This window comes from Mustela nivalis (genome assembly GCF_964662115.1).
Source record: "Mustela nivalis genome assembly, chromosome: 2".
Lineage (NCBI taxonomy): Eukaryota > Metazoa > Chordata > Mammalia > Carnivora > Mustelidae > Mustela > Mustela nivalis.
Window position 1 is genome coordinate 135,225,985 of NC_139021.1, and position 18,647 is coordinate 135,244,631.

An 18,647-nucleotide genomic window follows, 5' to 3' on the forward strand; every position below is an offset into this window, starting at 1 on the left:
AATCTTGCGGAAAATAGAGTAAACTGAGAGGGTGTGATAAATCTCATGGGAGTATGTAGGAGAGGTACTTGTAGATTTGGAATGGTTTCCTGAAGGAAGAATCATTTAAAGGCAGAATCTAAGATAATAAATAGTGGTTAGACAAGCAGAAGAGGGGAGATAGAGAGGTGTTTGAATTGGCAGGAGTGGATATAAAAAATCTTGAAGCAAGATGTCAGTGCTCTTTCAACTAATGGTCTCAGTGAGTGGTTGGCCATCCCTAAAGATCTTTTGAAATATTCTTTTAAATATTCCTTTAATATTATATAAGTAATATCATATCAATTATAATTTATAATAATATAAAATATTCTTTTGAATATTTTAAACTTTTCATTTATAAATTTTATTTATTTATTTATTTATTTATATTTATAAAAATAAATTTTTATTTATTTTATTTTAGTGTTATGGGGTGCCTTGATAGCTTAGTCATTAAGCATCTGCCTTTGGCTCAGGCCATGCTCTTAAGGTCCTGGGATCGAATCCCACATCAGGTCCTGGCTTAGTGGGGAGTCTGCTTCTCCCTTTCCGTCTGTGCTCTCTCTCCCAAATAAATAAATAAAATCTTCTTTAAAAAAAATATAGTGTTATGTTAATTCCAGGTGTACAATATAGTAATTCAACACTTTCATACAACACCTGGTGCCCATCACAAGAGCACAACTTAATCTCCATCAGCTATTTCATATCCCCCCCCCCCACCGCCTAGTAATTACCATCAGTTTGTTCTCAGTAGTTAAGAGTTTTCTTGGCTTGTCTTGCTCTTTTTTCCCCCTTGCTCATTTGTTTCTTAAATTCCGGAAACATTTTTAATCATAAATTTAACTAGTTGCACAGCATGTATTTTCTGCCATATTGTGCATTGTATACCTGTCTTAAATATGTTTCCATGTAATTGTGGTTTTTTGATTTATGGAAAACATCTGGCATAATCATTGGCCAGGCCAGTCCTTCCTGTGAATCTAGCCAGCTGAATCAACTTTACTTTTTTAAACTTCATTTTCTAAAAGGTTCTTGTGTAGTCAGTTGTATTTTAAACATATTTAAATAATAAGAATTTTTTAATGTTTACTCACATAGTTAACATTTTGTTATTTATGTCATTTTGTTCTTTGTTGTCATTTTCCCCCCCTGTAAATCCAAGTTTCCGGATGGTATAATTTTCCTTCTTCCTGAAGATTTCCTTTAACCTATCCTATAGTTCAGGTTTGCTGCTGATTGATTCTTTCAGCTTTTACATATCTGAAAAAGTCTTTATTTCACCTTAATTTTTGAAATGTGTATTTTTGGGGGTATAGATTTTGAGGTGGACAGGTTGTTTTTTTCTTTCAGTACTTCATTGCCCTATGGCTTGCTTTGTTTCCAATGAGAAGTCTGTTATTCTTTGTTCCTTTGTGTTTAAAGTATAATTTTTCTCCTGCTACTTTTAATATATTTTTTTAAAGATTTCATTTATTTATTTGACAAAGAAAGAAATCACAAGTAGACAGAAAGGCAGGCGGAGAGAGGCAAGCAGGCTCCCCACCGAGCAGAGAGCCCGATGTGGGGCTAGATCCCAGGACCCTGAGATCATGACCTGAGCTGAAGGCAGAGACTTAACCCACTGAGCCATGCAGGCACCCTAATATTTTTTCTTTAACCTTGGTTTTAAGCAGTTTTGTTTATGTGCCTTTAAGCAATTTATGTGCCCTGTTGTAGTTCTCCTCATATTTTATGTGCTTGGAGTTTATTGAGCTTCTTGGACCTGGGGCTTTATAGTGGTCATTAAATATAGACAAATTTTGGCCATCGTTTATTCAAATATTATTTTCTGTCTCCTCCTTCTCTTTTGGGGACTCAAATTGCAAATATATTAGGCTGCTTCAAGTTGTACTACAGCTCAATGATGATCTATTCATTTTGTTTAAGTCTTTTTTTCTCCCTGCTTCATTTTGAATAATTTTAATTGCTATGATTTGAATTTCACTAATCTTTTTTTCATGCAGTATCTTATCTGCTAGTAATTTATTGAGTGCATTTTTGTATCTGAGACACATTTCCACTTGTTCTGTTTGAGGCTTGTTTTTTTCTAAGCTTTCACTTATTTAATATACTCAAACTTGGGACACCTAGGTGGCTCAGGTTTTATTTAATTTAATATACTCAATTTATTTATAATTTTATTTATTTATAAAATAAATATTATATTTTATATATTAAATTATTTATAATTTACAATATACTCATTTGTTTAATATACTCAAACTTGGGACACCTAGGTTGAGCCTCTGCCTTCGGCTCAGGTCATGATCTCAGGGTCCTGGGATCGAGTCCCACATTGGGCTCTCTGCTCAGCGGGGAGCCTGCTCCCCCTCTCTCTGCCTACTTTGATCTCTCTCTCTCTCTATGTGTCAAATAAATAAATAAAAATCTTTAAAAAAATACTCAAACTTTGCTTTACCTTTTGAACATATGGAATACAGTTTTAATAATGGTTTTAATGTTCTTGTCTATTAATTCTGCCATGTGTTTTAATGTTCTTATCTATTAATTCTGCCATGTGTATCATTTCTGGATTGTTTTCAAATTATTATTTTTTTTCTTTTCATTGTGGGTGGTGTTTTCATGATTATTTGTATGCCTGGAAAATTACAGTTGGAGGCCAGTGTCATGTCACTTTGTATCAAACACAACACAAATGTTTTGTCTTCCAGTTCTGGAGTTCAGAAGTCCAAAATGGGTTAGTAGAGTTGTGTTTCTTCTGGCAATTCCAGAGTACCTGTTTCTTTGCCTTTTCCAGCTTCTAGAAGCTGCTTAAACTCTTACCTCTGCTTCTGTCATCATATCTTTTTCTGCTTCTTTTATTATGTTAGAGAAATAATACCTTCAATGTGCAATACAACAGCTGTCAACCTAGAAATCTGAACTACTGAAATAGTCTTTGAAGTAGTGGACAAAGTATCCATTTTCAAACAAAAATATTTACATGTTATCATAATCATTCTCTTAGTAGAGGAAATTCTAGAGAATGTAATCTGGACAGAATCAGATGATTCTAGATGTAAAGCCTGAGATATGAGAGGGAATGATTAGCCAAAATATGGGACACTTTGTTGGTAAATATAAACAAACTTTGACCTATATAGTATAACAGTTTAATATCTAGTAAGATTTAAGTGTTTAAAATGAAAGATAAAACATTTTATACATGGAAACAATGTAAACATCAAGCAAAACTTGAAAACAATAGCAAAAAGCTTAGGATAAGGATGATTGGAAATTAAATATCCTAAGATCGTTCTTTGTTTGGGAAGGAGGTAAAAATATTGACTCATTTTAGATTTTTATGAGACTGATGAACTGCTAACTGTGTGAAGAGGACAGCTTTTATTTTAGATTTTTAACATGCCAAATATGCATGCTAAAATATTTAGGGTGACCTCAAAAAGAACAGAGTGTGTAACCTTCACAATTAGTACAGGGAGTAAGAAAAAGGTAGAAAAAACTAGCAGTCTTGTCCCCTCCGCCCCCCCACCGAAAAAAAAAAGATAAGAAAAAGGGGAAAAATAAGTTAAATATGGAAAATGAATAATAAGATATGAAAATAATTCTAGGGGCATCTGGGTGGCTCAGTTGGTTAAGTGTCTGACTCTTGATTTCCACTCAGATCATGATATCAGGGTTGTGGGATCGAGCCCCAAGTCGGGGTCTATGCCGAGTATGGCTAAATCATTAAGTTAAGAGTTGTTAAGCTGGATTAAAAATATATAGCTATATGTTATTTAAAAAGATATATCTAAAACATAATGACAGAGAGATTGAAAATAGTCCAAGAAAACTGATTCGGAATGTTAATGTCAGACAAAATAGACATTAAGGCGACAAACATTACTGGAGACATAGAGAGGTGTTACATAATGACAAATAGGGTCAGGTTATACAATAATTATAAACTTATATGTACCTAAAAAGTTAGCTTGGAGCACGTGGGTAGCTCAGTTGTTAAGTGTCTACCTTTGCCTCAGATCATGATCCCAGGGTCCTGGGTGAGCCCCGCACCACTGGGTTCTCCCCTCAGCAGTGAGTCTGCTTCTCCTTTTCCCTCTGTGATCTCTCTTGCTTTTGCTCTCAAATAAATAAGTAAAATCTTAAAAAAAAAAAGTTATCTTCAATATATATATAAAACAAATAGAACTACAAGGAGATACAGACTAATCTGTTGTTATGTTAGGAAGTTTCACCACTCAGTAATTGATAGATGAAATAGACAATATCAGCAAGGATATAGAAAATTTGAACAATTTTAATTAACAAGCTTGAGCTAATGAAATATGTAAAATATTTCACATAAAAATTGGAGCATATCCTTGTTTTCATGCACACATAGAAAATTTATAAAAATTGATCATGTGTTAAGCCATCAAGCTAACAACCTTGTTATCTTACAGGCCATATTCTCTGGCATGATGCATGTGATCATAAATCAATAGCAAAAAAATAACTAGAAAAGTCCCTTATGTTTTGAAGTCTATTTTAAAATATCCAAACAATTCATGGTCAAAGATGTCATAATGAGAATTACTTAGAGCTGGATGACAACAAAAATGCTACCTGTCAAAACTTTTGGGGCCCATAAACACTAGAAATTAAAAAAAAAAAAAAAAAAAGAACACCAACAGCTACCCACAACGTTTTCATTAGTAACAGGGACATGCATATTAAATTCACAATAATTTAGCATTTCATAATGACCATGTTGGCAAATTTAAAAATTCACAATGCCAAGTGTTGGTAAGGTTGTGGAGCAGTTATGAACACTGCTGTAACCACTTTGGAAAACTGGCTTTCCTTGGTTGAATTGAATATATGCATTTCCTGCAACTCAGTTTTCTACTACTAGATATGCTGTTTGTGTGCACCAGAAGCCAGAACAAAAATGTTCAAGGAAGGGTGCCCGGTTGGCTCAGTTGGTTAAGCAACTGCCTTAGGCTCAGGTCATGATTTTGGAGTCCCGGGATCGAGTCCTGCATTGGGCTTCCAGCTCTGTGGGGAGTCTGCTTCTCCCTCTGATGCTCTTCTCCTCTCATGCTCTCTCTCAAATAAATAAATAAAATCTTAAAAAAAAACCGCTCATAGTAGTATTATTGATATAAACACCAGTAAAAAATATAATAACCAGAATTCAAATGGGTAAATAAATTATGGTATATCCATACAGTGTATGACATATTAGGTATAGTTATCAAATTGTAATATTGAACAGAAGAATAGTTACAGAAGCATATAGAACAGTGTAATTACACATACTTAAGACTTTAATATAGACAAAACTGAATGATGCATTGTTTAGGTATGTATAGATACATAGGTACTGGAAGTATACAAAAAAAATTAAGAGACTAATTAACAAAAATCAAGATAATGATTAGTTATGGAAAATGAGAAACTGTTGGTTAGGGTAGGGCTTCTAAAGTACTTGATAATATTTCATTTCTGAAGTCTGATTGTTGTGTATGAGCATAATTGTCTAATAGTCTTTGTGTAATTTTATTTTGCAATTTAAAAAAAATAAAAATATTCTTAACTTCATTAATAATAAAATAAAGGCAAATTAAAACTATATTGAGTAAAAAGCAGATACAGAATAGGGGAAAATATTTGCAAATTATATATCTAATAAATATTTAATACTCAGAGTATATAAATAATTCAGCAACTCAACAAGACAGACATCCCAATTAAAAAATGAACGAAGTGGGGCTCCTGCGTGGCTCAGTGGGTTAAGCTGCTGCCTTCTGCTCAGGTCCTGGGATCGAGTCCCACATAGGACTCTGCTTAGCAGGGAGCCTGCTTTTCTCTCTGCCTCTCCCTGCCACTCTGCCTGCTTGTGCACTCTCTCTCTCTGACAAATAAATAAATAAAAACTTAAAAAAAAAAAAAAAAGAACAAAGGACTTCAGTAAACATTTTCTCCACAGAAGATATACAAATAGCCCACAGGCACATGAAAAGTTGTTCAACAGCTACAGTCAGTAAAGAAATCACATCAGAACCACAATGAGATACCACTTCATACCCAGTAGGATGGGATTAACCCTCCAAACCTTAAAGACCAAAAAATAACAAGTGTTGGCAAAGATGTAAAGAAATAGGAACTCTTCAACAAAGCCAGTGGGAATGTAGAGTGGTGCAGTTGCTGTAGAAAACAGGTTGGGGGCGCCTGGGTGGCTCAGTGGATTAAGCCGCTGCCTTCGGCTCAGGTCATGATCTCAGGGTCCTGGGATCGAGTCCCGCATCGGGCTCTCTGCTCAGCAGGGAGCCTGCTTCCCTCTCTCTCTCTCTCTGCCTGCCTCTCCGACTACTTGTGATTTCTCTCTGTCAAATAAATAAATAAAATCTTTAAAAAAAAAAAAAAAGAAAAAGAAAACAGGTTGGCATATCCTCAGAAAAAATTAACATAGACTTCCGCTTGTAGGTATATATCCAAGAGAAATGAAAACCTAAATCCATGTGGAAATTCGGTATAACTGTTAGTAGCAGCATTTTTGCCAAAAGGTGGAAATAACCCAGATGTCCATCAATACATAGATGGATAAGCAAATTAAAAATTTTTTCCATATGAACATATAATAAGATATTATTCAGGTATGAAAAAGAACAAACCACTGACACAGGCTATCACGTGGATGAAACTTGAAAACATTTATGCTCAGTGAAAGAAGCCAGACACAGAAAGTTACATAGTCACATGATTCCTTTATATGATATATCCGGCATAAGTAAATTTGTAGAGACAGATAGCAGATTCGTGGTTACCAGGGGATGGGGGAGAAGGGGGAAATGGGGAGCGATTACATAGTGGGATCAGGGTGCATTTCTGAAGTGATAAAAGTTTTGATCCCAGAGAGAGGTGGTAGTTGCTCATCATTGTGAATACATGAAATGCCATTGAATTGTATGTACCTTTGGAGCAACTAATTGTGTGTTATGTGAATTTTACCTTAATTAAAAAACTATATTGAGATCCAATTTTGGTCTATCATATTGGTGAGGATAAACTTAAGTTTGATTAAATGCCGAGTTGTTGAGACAGAGGAAGCAGGTACTGCTGTCATCCATTGTGGGGGTAATATAAATCTCTGTGGAGGGCAATATAGCAGCATTTGTCAAAACTGTAAGTGTCTACACTTTTGATTCAGCAATTCCTTTCTGGCCTGTGTCCTACAGATATATACCTTTTACAATGACATTTTTCAAGGTGATTTATGTAGCAGGCTAATAAATTATGGACTAGTTATATTGCCATATTAACGAATGAAGAGGCTCTTTATGTACTTTTATTAGAATATCTCTAAGTTAAATTAAGTTGGAAAAGCAGAATGCAGAGTATGCCTGGTATGATCCTATTTGTTTAAAAAAGGTAGAAGCCTGTTTTTGTTTCTGTATGCATAAAGTGTCTCACTTTGAAGAATACAGAGGAGACTCATAGCATTGGTTGCAAGTAGATGGAATTTGAATGCCTAGGAGATAGTGGAAAGAAGGTGATTTTTCACGGACTCATAAATATGAATATATATATTCTATAAGTTAAAATTAAATTAAAAATTTAATTTAAAAATTAAAAAGGCACAGTAAACAACCAGCCCTTTAATACTGATCCAAAACCTTAGCTGTGAGGTCTTGCTCTTTACTGATTCCTTCCTTCCTTCCTTCATTCATTCATTGTTACATATGATCGGGTTTTCTATGTTATTAAACTGTATTAACATTGAACTATTAATAACTGGTCCAGTTATTAATGCTAGTGATGTTTTAATTAACAATATAGTTTTACAGGGTTGTTTTCAAACAGTCCAGTGGATTTGTCAAATCCATTTAGCTAGATGAATGGGAAATTTATGCATTACTTCATACTTTTTGTTTCCTCCTAATCCTTTGTGTTATCCAATTATTAAATTTCACTTAACACAATGCTTTGGCTTATTAGTTCCAGATATTAAATCCAAAACTGTTGTCAATGACTTCTGTTCTTTGTGTAGTGCTTTTTACTGGCAATGTGTATAGGGTGAGGAAGAAGAAAACAAAGGAGTTGCAAAGATGTATAGCAACCTAAAGTGAAAGGTCTAAAACATTTTGTCATCATTTTTTGTTGCCAAGATACAATAAAGAACAAGGACTTAGTGCAGTGAATGAGGTAAATGAATGAATGAATGGATGAATGGATGTGTAGCCCTTAATCGTAGAATTTAAGAGCTAAAAAGTCCAATTGTAAATTGGTCTTGGCTGTTTTCCATGTTGAAAAAAAAGTGACGATTGTCCATTTACATTCTTTGCATTTGTATGTCCTATTCTTCTGCTTGGTTCTGTCAGTGAGTTAACTCCATGTCCCTCCCCACAGGGTTGAGAATGCTTGTACCAAGCTCGTGCAGGCAGCCCAGATGCTTCAGTCGGATCCTTATTCTGTGCCCGCTCGAGATTATCTCATCGATGGGTCAAGGGGCATCCTCTCTGGCACATCAGACCTGCTTCTCACCTTCGATGAGGCTGAGGTAGGCAATCTGAGGCCCATGCAGACCTTTTCCAGACAGAAGTCTTATTAAAGATAGTCTTAAAGGTAATAATGGAGGATTGGTCATGGTTTAGGATGTGAAAATGTTGAATAGGTGCCCAGCTGAATTAGCATGTTTTCCACTTATTGTTCATTCACTCGACTAAAAACTGAAATATATTTTCAGGTTCGTAAAATTATTAGAGTTTGCAAAGGAATTTTGGAATATCTTACAGTGGCAGAGGTGGTGGAAACCATGGAAGATTTGGTCACCTACACAAAGAATCTTGGACCAGGTCAGTCATGTCCAGTTTTTATAATACAGTTTTTTATGGCTTGTCCATGTCTGATTGAGGTGAAAGGAGGACTCCCCCCTGCTTTTTGCAGAAGATAAGTAATGATGCGTGGGGCTTTGATGTATCCCTGGTCTGTTGGAGCTGACACTGTGTTTCTACTAAGGAGGTATCATTGTCTCTGAAAGCTGAATCTGCTTTCTACAAATCCTAGCCCTGCCTAATGAATTAAACTAGACACTGCAAATGTTGCTGGAGAATGTAGGAAATACTTTTCTATTACTGTAATGCATAAGGCCACCCTGAATTCTGACCTCTCCATTCCACATTATACAGCATTCCTTCACTGTCTGCCAGCTGGCCTGTAGCTCTTAATGACCTCTTAGCTCATTAATTAGCCCGCCTACTATTATGGATTCATGCCCTAGCCTGGGGCTGCATAATAGAATGAGACCTAGAAGGGGAGAAGAATTGCTGTGCCTAAATCTCATTTTGAAATGATTGTTTAGTCACCTGAGGATCAGGATTGAATGCTCAAAATACATGAACAGATACCAGCTTTTTCTGTGAGAGCCACGTACCGTGACCTGGAGGGTTCTCAAAGTATGACTGAGACCAACCACGAGACACATCATATGTTTAACTTATCAGTATTAAAGATCACATACCACCTCATAAAAGTCTTTTGTCTTAGGTAAAATAGTTCTTTTTTTTTTTTTTTTAAAGATTTTTATTTATTTATTTGTCAGAGAGAGAGAGAGAGCAAGAGCGAGCACAGGCAGAGTGGCAGGCAGAGGCAGAGGGAGAAGCAGGCTCCCTGCAGAGCAAGGAGCCCGATGTGGGACTCGATCCCAGGATGCTGGGATCATGACCTGAGCTGAAGGCAGCTGCTTAACCAACTGAGCCACCTAGGCGTCCCGGTAAAATAGTTCTTAACAGTATTTTCCTGAGGTTCCGATATAGTCATTCTTTAAACTTAAGGCTTTTAAGAATTTCTCTGAGCCATCCTTGAAGATCAGCAGGAAGTGCCTTTAGAGCAGTGTTCCTTACACTTTCCCATAGCATTGGGAAAAGAAGTTTATTTCTTCAATTCAAATCTTATGCAGAATCCCAACATATAAAAGACAAAAATGGAAGTACTCTGGATGGAGCAGGGACAACCCCTCCATGTCTACCAACCTTTGGTACCCCCTTGATGATCTGTGAAACTACTTAACAAATCCTATGAGCAGTTTGAAAACCAAAGCTTTAGACAGTCACATAGCACCTTTGAATAATAACCAAAGTAAACAAAAAGGACGAGCAGTCTGATTCCAGAACACCCAGCTGCTTTGGATTGCTGTCCTAACTATATTCATTTTTAAAATATTTTTGTTTGTTTCTAATTATAAAAATAGTGCATGCTTATTTTGGACCAATTGGAAAGAACAGAAAAATATAAAGATGAAAACAAAACACATTATTTTAATTCTTAAGATTTTTATTCAGCCCCTGGCTTCTCAGTACTAGGCTTGCGTGAGATTCTCAAGTAGGCACAATGGCCAGATAAGTGACACGCACCTCGTATGCGTGGTAACCAGGAAAAATATTTCTATTTCTTTTTTTACAAATATATACTTATGTTTTCAGTATGTTTTTGTATTTGTGAATGTATTTTTGTCAAACGTGTGAAAATGATGTCATTTTTAGGATTTACATTTCATAAATTACCTTTAATTGAAAGGAATGGAGTTGCATTATGTTAGACCTGTCTGGAACATTTATGTCATGAATGCTACAGTTCAGTGGTAGTTATCTGGGCAATCAGTTTGGGTTTTCATAGTCATTCAATAACGGATTTAGGCTCCGAACACCAGAGTCTGGGACATTTCACCATTCACCCTGCACAATTTATTCCTTGTGCCTCAGGAATGACAAAGATGGCCAAGATGATTGATGAGAGGCAGCAGGAACTGACTCACCAGGAGCACCGAGTGATGTTGGTGAACTCCATGAACACTGTGAAAGAGTTGCTGCCAGTTCTCATTTCAGGTATTTTCTGCCTGTACATGATCTTACAGAAAAAAAAAAAAAAAAAAAGTCAATGTATTCTAAACTGATGTTAATTTTCTTTTACTGCTTAGTCGCATGTCCTTCAGGCTGGGTAAAAATGAGGCCTGATAGATTGGGTGTTACCTGATGACTGCAGCTGATTGATTGCAGTATTTGTCTCCTGAAATGCTCTCCTGCTCCTGTTCTCTGTTTGAAGCTGCCTTTCTTGTTGCCTCGTTCTGTTCTGAATTTCTAGTAGGCCCCTTTGCTGGGAGGCAGAATATCTAAAAACTTTAGTCTTGGACATATGAAAAATTTTTTTAAAAGATTTTACTTATTTGTTTGATGGAGAGAACGTTAGCAGGGGGAGCGGGAGAGGCATAAGCAGGCCCCTTACTGAGCAGGGAGCCCGATGTGGTGCTCGATCCCAGGACGCTGGGATCATGACCCAAGCCGAAGGCAGACGCTCAATCGACTGAGCCACCCAGGCACCTCTTGGACATAGGAATTTTTACACTTTTACTTGTATTATGAAAAGAAATTAGGAGCTGAAATGGACATTATAGAGTACTGCGGGATAAAGAAGTGAACCCAAAGCCCTTTTCAGTGTTAGGCTAACGCTGTTTTTCCTAAAAGAAATTTAACTGTTCTTTATATTACAGGGCTGGTGGTCTGTACCACATGGGACCACTTCCCAATGGGTAGAACTTCATGGCTTCTCTCTCAGCTAGCAAAAGGAGCTGTACTCATTGGGTGGCTGGCTGGTCTGTACCAGACACCTCCTGGTTTACATAAGTTATCTTAATCAAGTTATGGGTTAATTAGTTTAACTACCAGAGGGCCACTCTATTTTCAGAATCTTATGAGACATATCATTGCCACCCCCCAGCTCCTGCCTTCCTGCTTTGGCGTTTCACAGAGTAGCTAGAAAAGGAGAGGTGAGGGTAAGAGCTCAGAAAGCTCTTATGTGAACTAGGAAACAAAAACAAATTTTTAAGTAGAGTCTTAAAATCTCCACAGGAAATGTGTTTTTGAGGACAGTTTTTCTGTGAGATAGAAAAGTTTTGGGAGTAAGATTTCTTTCTGATCTGGGTAACTCAATAAAGTGTTGATCAATCTTTGTTTTAACAATTTCAGTGATTTCTTGAGAAGATATTCTCTTTCTCCCATACTTCAAATTATTATTATTATTTTCTTCTTGATTCTTGGGGGTTAGAAATTTCCTGCTACATGTTGAGAGAAATTCTGGAAGAAAAACTTGACATGTTGGGATCTTCCATTAGGACTGGGTGCAGTGGGATACTTAAATTAGAGTTTTACTGACTATTTTCATCTTGTCCTGTTAGGTGTGTGCTAGATGGGGCCAGTGTCAGGGATGGAATGATAACTGATTTAGAAAGATATTGGATATTTTGTGATTATAGGTCATCAGTATACGTGTGTTAGATTAGCTCCCTGGTCATGTTTTAGTGATGTCTTGTACTTTAAAGTTGCTGATATTAGAACTTTATTGGCACACTTGCAGTGTTTTTCTTTGTTTTGTTTTTAATATATTCTTTTTGGTTGTTGTTAAGATTTTATTTTTTTAGGTAATTTCTACATCCACTGTGGAGCTTGAACCTACAACCGCAAGGTCCAGAGTCACATGGTCTAGACTAAGCCAGTCCAATATATTCTTTTTAAGATCTTAGAAACCCAGCACATGTACTTGAAGTATGGACCATCTTGTGTGAATGTTGCTCTACAGCAAGATTAAATTCCCAGCTTCGTTTCTGATCATTTGTTTATTTTTTACAGCTATGAAGATTTTTGTAACAACTAAAAATTCAAAAAACCAAGGAATAGAAGAAGCTTTGAAAAATCGCAATTTTACTGTAGAGAAGATGAGTGCTGAAATTAATGAAATCATTCGTGTCTTACAACTCACTTCTTGGGATGAAGATGCCTGGGCCAGCAAGGTAATTGCTCCTGGAGGAAAAATAAGCAAACTCCCCAATTCTCCTCTCACCCTTTATCTTATAATTGCGGGTAGCGTAAGACCTCTCAGATATGATGAAATAATTTCCACTTCACTTTTCATGGGTTTCATGGGTTACTTGCTGCTTTTGCAAACTCCCTTTGCCCTAAGCTAGAACAAATAATAGGTATGTGGGGTTGAAGGTTGAGATGTGTAGCTTTTTCTTCCAGCTGGACACCCATTGGGCTGGTGGAGGAATTTTTGTATGGTGGACACTCCCCTGGGTGGGAACCCTGCCTTTTTATGTGGGTGGTTGTTGCTAGGTGACTAAGTAAGATACAGAATATGACTGTGAATTTTATGGAAACTTCTCCTTAGCTAATCTTTGACCTAAGAAATCTACAGGGGAAGCTCTTGGCATTTCTAGTTGTGTGCTTTGGTCATCCCATTTTCCTTAAGGAAAGCTTAGTTAAAATTTAGTTTTCACATTCGTCAGTGAGTTTGAGGGGTCCCCTCGTCCTTTATCTTGAATTTCCTCCTGGCCTCCAAGAAAGTTGGTGGATTCCTGCTAGAGCCTCACAGCAGTGGTCTTGTGCGGCTGCTGTTCTGGTCTACTTCTCCCTGTCTAGTGACTGGGAGAACAGAGGCACTTGGGTTTACACTTACCTTGTAGGCCCAGGATATGAGCAGTGGGGGAAACACACTGTCTCCAGGATCCAGCTTCCCCACGTGTGACCCAAATGGGCCCCCCAGCAGGCTGGTAGCAAAGAGAGGATTTGTCGTATGACTTCCATTAGGTACCCAGTAGGGTTGTGTTTGTTCTCCAGGACACCAGTAAGGTAAGATCCGAGCCAGGGTCTGAAAATTACATTGCCCAGAAAGTGAATCTAAATATGCAGAAGGAAATTAGCTTCTCTTACCTCTGGATTTGTTCACAGAGGCACAAAGTTCTTAAATGAGTTTTCAGATCGTGTTTTAAATCTAGATGGTGAAATCGTTTTAAGTTTTTGGTATTTTACTTAATTTTGCTTTTGCATATTTGACAACTTTCATTTCCCTGTTATGACTTCTTTATGCATCTTTTTTTGTTCTCTTGTTTGTTTTATTCTTTTTCTCACATTTAGAAGGTAAGCTTTTTCTTGCCCTCTAGTCTCTTTTACGCTTCAAAAGAGAAAAAAGCATGTCTGTGAGGTTTTCTTGTGCTGTGTGCTGTGCCTTTTTCCGTGTGCCGGTGTGTAACACTGTGCTCGAACATTCGTCCAAGTGTCATTTCATCTGGGACTCAGGGCTGTGCCGGGTGGAGTGACTCTGGCTCACACTGAGCGTTTCTTTGGGGAAAACAGAAGAAAAGACATGACGATGGGATATCAGGCTTTCTATATTTGGTGGGTGCTTTCATCTTTTTGAACAGGCTCCTAAGAACCATTTTGGCCAGGTCATTCCCACTGACTTCATTTGAAGGGCAAGTTTCTCTCAGTAAGCTGGGTGACCTCCAGGTGGCCTGTGTGGCCCCTGCTCTTGGGAAATGAAACTTCCTGCCGATGTCATCTCTCTATTTGCATTTCCTCCCGGTCTCCTTTGCAGGCTCTGGAATTTTGCTTTTGGAGATGTGTCATTGAGGTTTTCAACCTGTTGTGAAAATGAATAGGCTCAGGAGTTTAGATGGGGCACCTGTCCTTCACAGTGATCCTAGTCTGCAAAAATCAAAAGGGGACAAGTTAAGTGTATCTAAAGTTTCTCCTAACTTCAGTCTGTGGTTCACTGCATGTTCTGCTAAGCTGTGAATCAGCCATGGTTCTCTATGACCTCACCTTCCCCTAACCTAATCTCTTTCCTTATTCTCTCTCCTTTGCTTCTAGCAGATGAGAAATAGCAAAAAAGAAAAAAAAAAAAAAAAGAAATCGCAAAAAAGAGGAGCAGGCCTTACACTCTCTATGTTTATCTGTGTTTGGAGGGGGAAAGTTAACCATCATCTAGTAAATAGGGGTTGCTGAGCTTTATTTAGTGCCAGTGCCATTGAGAGATGCTTCCTTTTTACAAAAATGTGGTCAGTTGAGTTTTTCAGGACAAGGATGAGGCACTTGGGGAGATACACAAGGGAAACGGACCTGGTCCCTGCTGTGGACATTCTTGTAGCTGTCTCAGTTTTATGCTGATCTGGAAGGAATCAGACAGTTGACAGGTTCTGCAACCCTTAACTGTCAGAATGAAAGAAAGAAAATAAAATTAGTTTGGCCCAAAGCAGCTCAAGTACATAATAACATCAGAATGAACAAGAAATGTTTATTTTTAAATCTCAATTTGTTTTTGTTATACATTTACCTGGTTCAAAAATCAAAATGCTATAAAAAGATACACATGACAAATCTTACTTCCCACCCCATCCCCATCCACTCTACTTCCGCCTACCCTTTAAGTGTGATTGTTTTTATTAGTTGTAAGAGTAAGTCGAAAGAAATTTTTACCTTGAAAATGGAAACTGGTAACTAGAATTTTGGTTATTTTTCAGTTTAATAACATTATGCATCTTTCACTGCTTGACTGTAAGCAGTAAATTAATCAGACCTTGTGTCTGTCTGTGGCCACTGGGTCCCTTTTCTATTTAACACATGCTATCTTTTACCTCCTCTCCACCCTACCAATTAAGAATTAACTTTGTCTTACCATACTTGTTTCATGCTTCCCCATTGGTGCAGTTTTCTCCTGGAAAGTGATGGTTCCTCTAGAAAAGTGGGGGAAGAAAGTAAGTGGAAAAATTTTTGGTAAAAGCGCGTCTTGCCGAATAAGTTAAGTTTTTAAAGAGGCAATGCAGTGGGTGATTATTTTACTTTTTATACCTACATTCAAATGACAGAGTTACACATTTAAAAGTATACTTTGAGTTTAAACAGCTCATTTCGTTTTGGAAATAACAATTTTCAAAAAAAAAAAAAGAAAGAAAAGAAAATAACAATTTTCCCCTCCTGAAATAACAGTCATCGTATAGTGATCATTAAAAATTAATTTAGGGTACATTATGAAACAAACTAATTTGTGGATTACACACAATTCTAATTCTGCCCTTTGTAAACTTAGCAATCTATACTTAATCCCTCTTGTTTTTGTATTTATATTAGTTGTTTCTTGATGCATGCTGAGAATTAAGAGGAAGTGAGAAAATTTTTAAGCTAAGTATTTTTTGAACCCTATGTAGGCGCTTCTACAAACTGCACCTTGAGTCAGTACTTGCTGTTTTTCGGAATTGGTTCTTGTGGTGAATTCCTGGCACTGAGGGCCTAGGCTGGTGGTGGGCTAAATGTAGTGACTGATTCAGATGTCTTGCACAGAAGACTTCTGTAACCTACCAAAGAAGGAAATATTGGTTAGAACATGTGAGCCTCTAATACTCTTTCTTAACTACAGACAGCTGAGGTTTCAAGGTTGATTTTTATTTCATTTTTGAAAAAATAAGTATGTGAGGTTTTTTTCTTTATTATTAGAATGTCTACTCTGAAAATAAAACATGATTTAAGATTGAATCAGTTAATTAAAATGATTCTACTTTAGGTGTTTTATTTTTATTACCGAAATATAGTTGACATACAATGTTTTATTAGTTTCAGGCATACACATAGTGATTTGACAATACGTAAGCTTGTTAATGAGTCTAGGAGTGTTTTATTTTAGCAGCTAATATAGTAAAGGACTTAGCTCTTGAAGTTAAATTCAGGCATTTATAATATTTTAGCTCCTCCCCTTAAATTGGAGAAAAGCCCAAAATGTTAGAACAATTGACATTTCCCTCCTGATCCAAGTGATCTTTCAGTTGGTACATCTGATTGTTCACATACAGTTGGCATTGAATTTTAGAGCTGGGAAGGTATTCTTAAAGAGGAGGAACTAAAGCCTGGGAAGGTAACTTACCAGAAGTCTCAGGGGTAGAGAACTTTCTCTCGTCACTTCATTGTAATTTGTAAGATCTTGTTCTACTCCCCTGTTTATTCTTTCCAGAAACATCTTTGTTTACAACACTGATTAAGGGGTGGAAATGCCATCAGAGTGGGAAGGGTAGGGAGGGAAAGTATCAGTGGGAAAAGGGAGAGTAGGTTGGGCAGCAAACAAGAGAGAGTCCTTAGTCCCATATCGAGATTTTTCTAGAGCCTGGCATTGTAGGACCTCACTTTTTCTACCAAAGTTCCATTTGATTATCTCTAGGAGGAAATCTGTGGTTCTCTGTACTATTCTGTGTTCTTTAGATCGAACTCTATATTACATTTTAGGAGTGTTTCAATTCCTGGGAAAGCATATAAAAAGGAGTTCTTTTAAGGTTGTCCTTCCACCTTTTGGTGTATGTGGGACAGAGCCAAGCCAGTGTGGTTTTTCATTTAAAGCCTGACCTCCTAAGAGCTTTACTGTAAAGGGGACCTTGGAGGAGGTGACCATATCCCTGCCAGCTGTCCCCAAAGCTGCATGCCTAAATCTGGTCTTTTTAACACTCACTCTTTAAAGGGGGGGGGGGGGGGCGGAGAACAACAGAAACCCAGAGAAGAGATTGGCGGAGACTCTTTCTTTCCCAAATTTGAGATTTTACAGAGAAAATACTCAAATGAAGATGTGTTTTTCTCTCCTATTTTGTACCCACATTGTACTCTGGGTACTTAGGCATGACATAGTTTAACTGAAAGCTTTGTGGTACATAGTATGGTTGACCACAAGGTTATGATTATTTCACTCTTTATAAATATATCTCAAAATTGACTTCTAGGGGTGCCTGGGTGGCTCAGTGGGTTGGGCCTCTGCCTTCAGCTCGGGTCATGGTCTCGGGGTCCTGGGATGGAGTCCCACGTTGGGCTCTCTGCTTGGCGGGGGACCTGCTTCCTCCTCTCTCTCTCTCTGCCTGCCTCTGATTTCTCTCTGTCAAATAAATAAATAAAATCTTAAAAAAAAAAAAATTGACTTCTAGTCCTGGTTGTTCAGTGAATTGGTTTATAGCATATCTAGGATTCTTATGCTGCTGATGACAGTTCTGTCAATTCCATAATAAATATTACCCTTCAAAAGAAGTGTATATGAGATTCTTATAAGACCAAAATATTTGTTCCCACAGACATTTTTTACTTTAATAGATATGACATTAAAGTGTAATATGTTTAAGATTTTATTTATTTGACAGACAGAGATCACAAATAGGCAGAGAGGCAGGCAGAAAGAGAGAGAGGGAAGCAGGCTCCCTGTTGAGTAGAGAGCCTGATGCGGGGCTCCAACCCAGGACCCTGGGATCATGACCTGAGCCGAAGGCAGAGGCTTTAACACACTGAGCCACCCAGGTGCCCCTAAAGTGTAATATGTTTAAATGATTACTCAAAACTTGCTCTGTAACAAAAGAGTCTAAGGTGGTCCTTTCAGTTAGTGTTTTAGGTCATCAGAATTGTTTAAAATTGAGGCTATAAAGAATTGGTAACTAACTGAAATTCCCAATTTAAAAAATGCAACTTCATTTCAACTTTGCCATGGGTCATTTTTAGGGAAAAATGAGTACCTCTTAATTTTAACTTACTGATGTCACATCATCTCCCACTCAGAAGTAAATTATTCACTTCCTGAGAATTAGATTTTTTCCTTGAAGTGTGGTGGCCAGTCATGCTTTAGTAGGGAGAAAAAATACAGTGATTTTTGAGGATACCGAATAGAGCAAAGCTAATTTTTCCATTATATTCCAAATCGATTTTGGGCAATGAAGAATAAAATAAGTCATTTTGGGTAGTGAGGTTTAAGAATTTGATTTCTAGATCTTATTTTCTGGGCAGTATTAACCAAAT

At 37.2% G+C, this 18,647-nt stretch overlaps 1 protein-coding gene across 2 annotated transcripts in view; it reads left to right on the forward strand.

The window, feature by feature from the left end:
• VCL (vinculin) overlaps positions 1 to 18,647 on the forward strand; it is a 114,170-nt gene that overhangs the window by 57,628 nt on the left and 37,895 nt on the right. For both annotated transcript variants that reach the window (XM_082716804.1, XM_082716805.1), the window contains exons 3-6: positions 8,419 to 8,569; positions 8,756 to 8,864; positions 10,770 to 10,892; positions 12,690 to 12,850. In XM_082716804.1, coding sequence (XP_082572930.1) covers positions 8,419 to 8,569; positions 8,756 to 8,864; positions 10,770 to 10,892; positions 12,690 to 12,850 — 544 coding nt within the window. The remainder of the gene's footprint in view (positions 1 to 8,418; positions 8,570 to 8,755; positions 8,865 to 10,769; positions 10,893 to 12,689; positions 12,851 to 18,647) is intronic.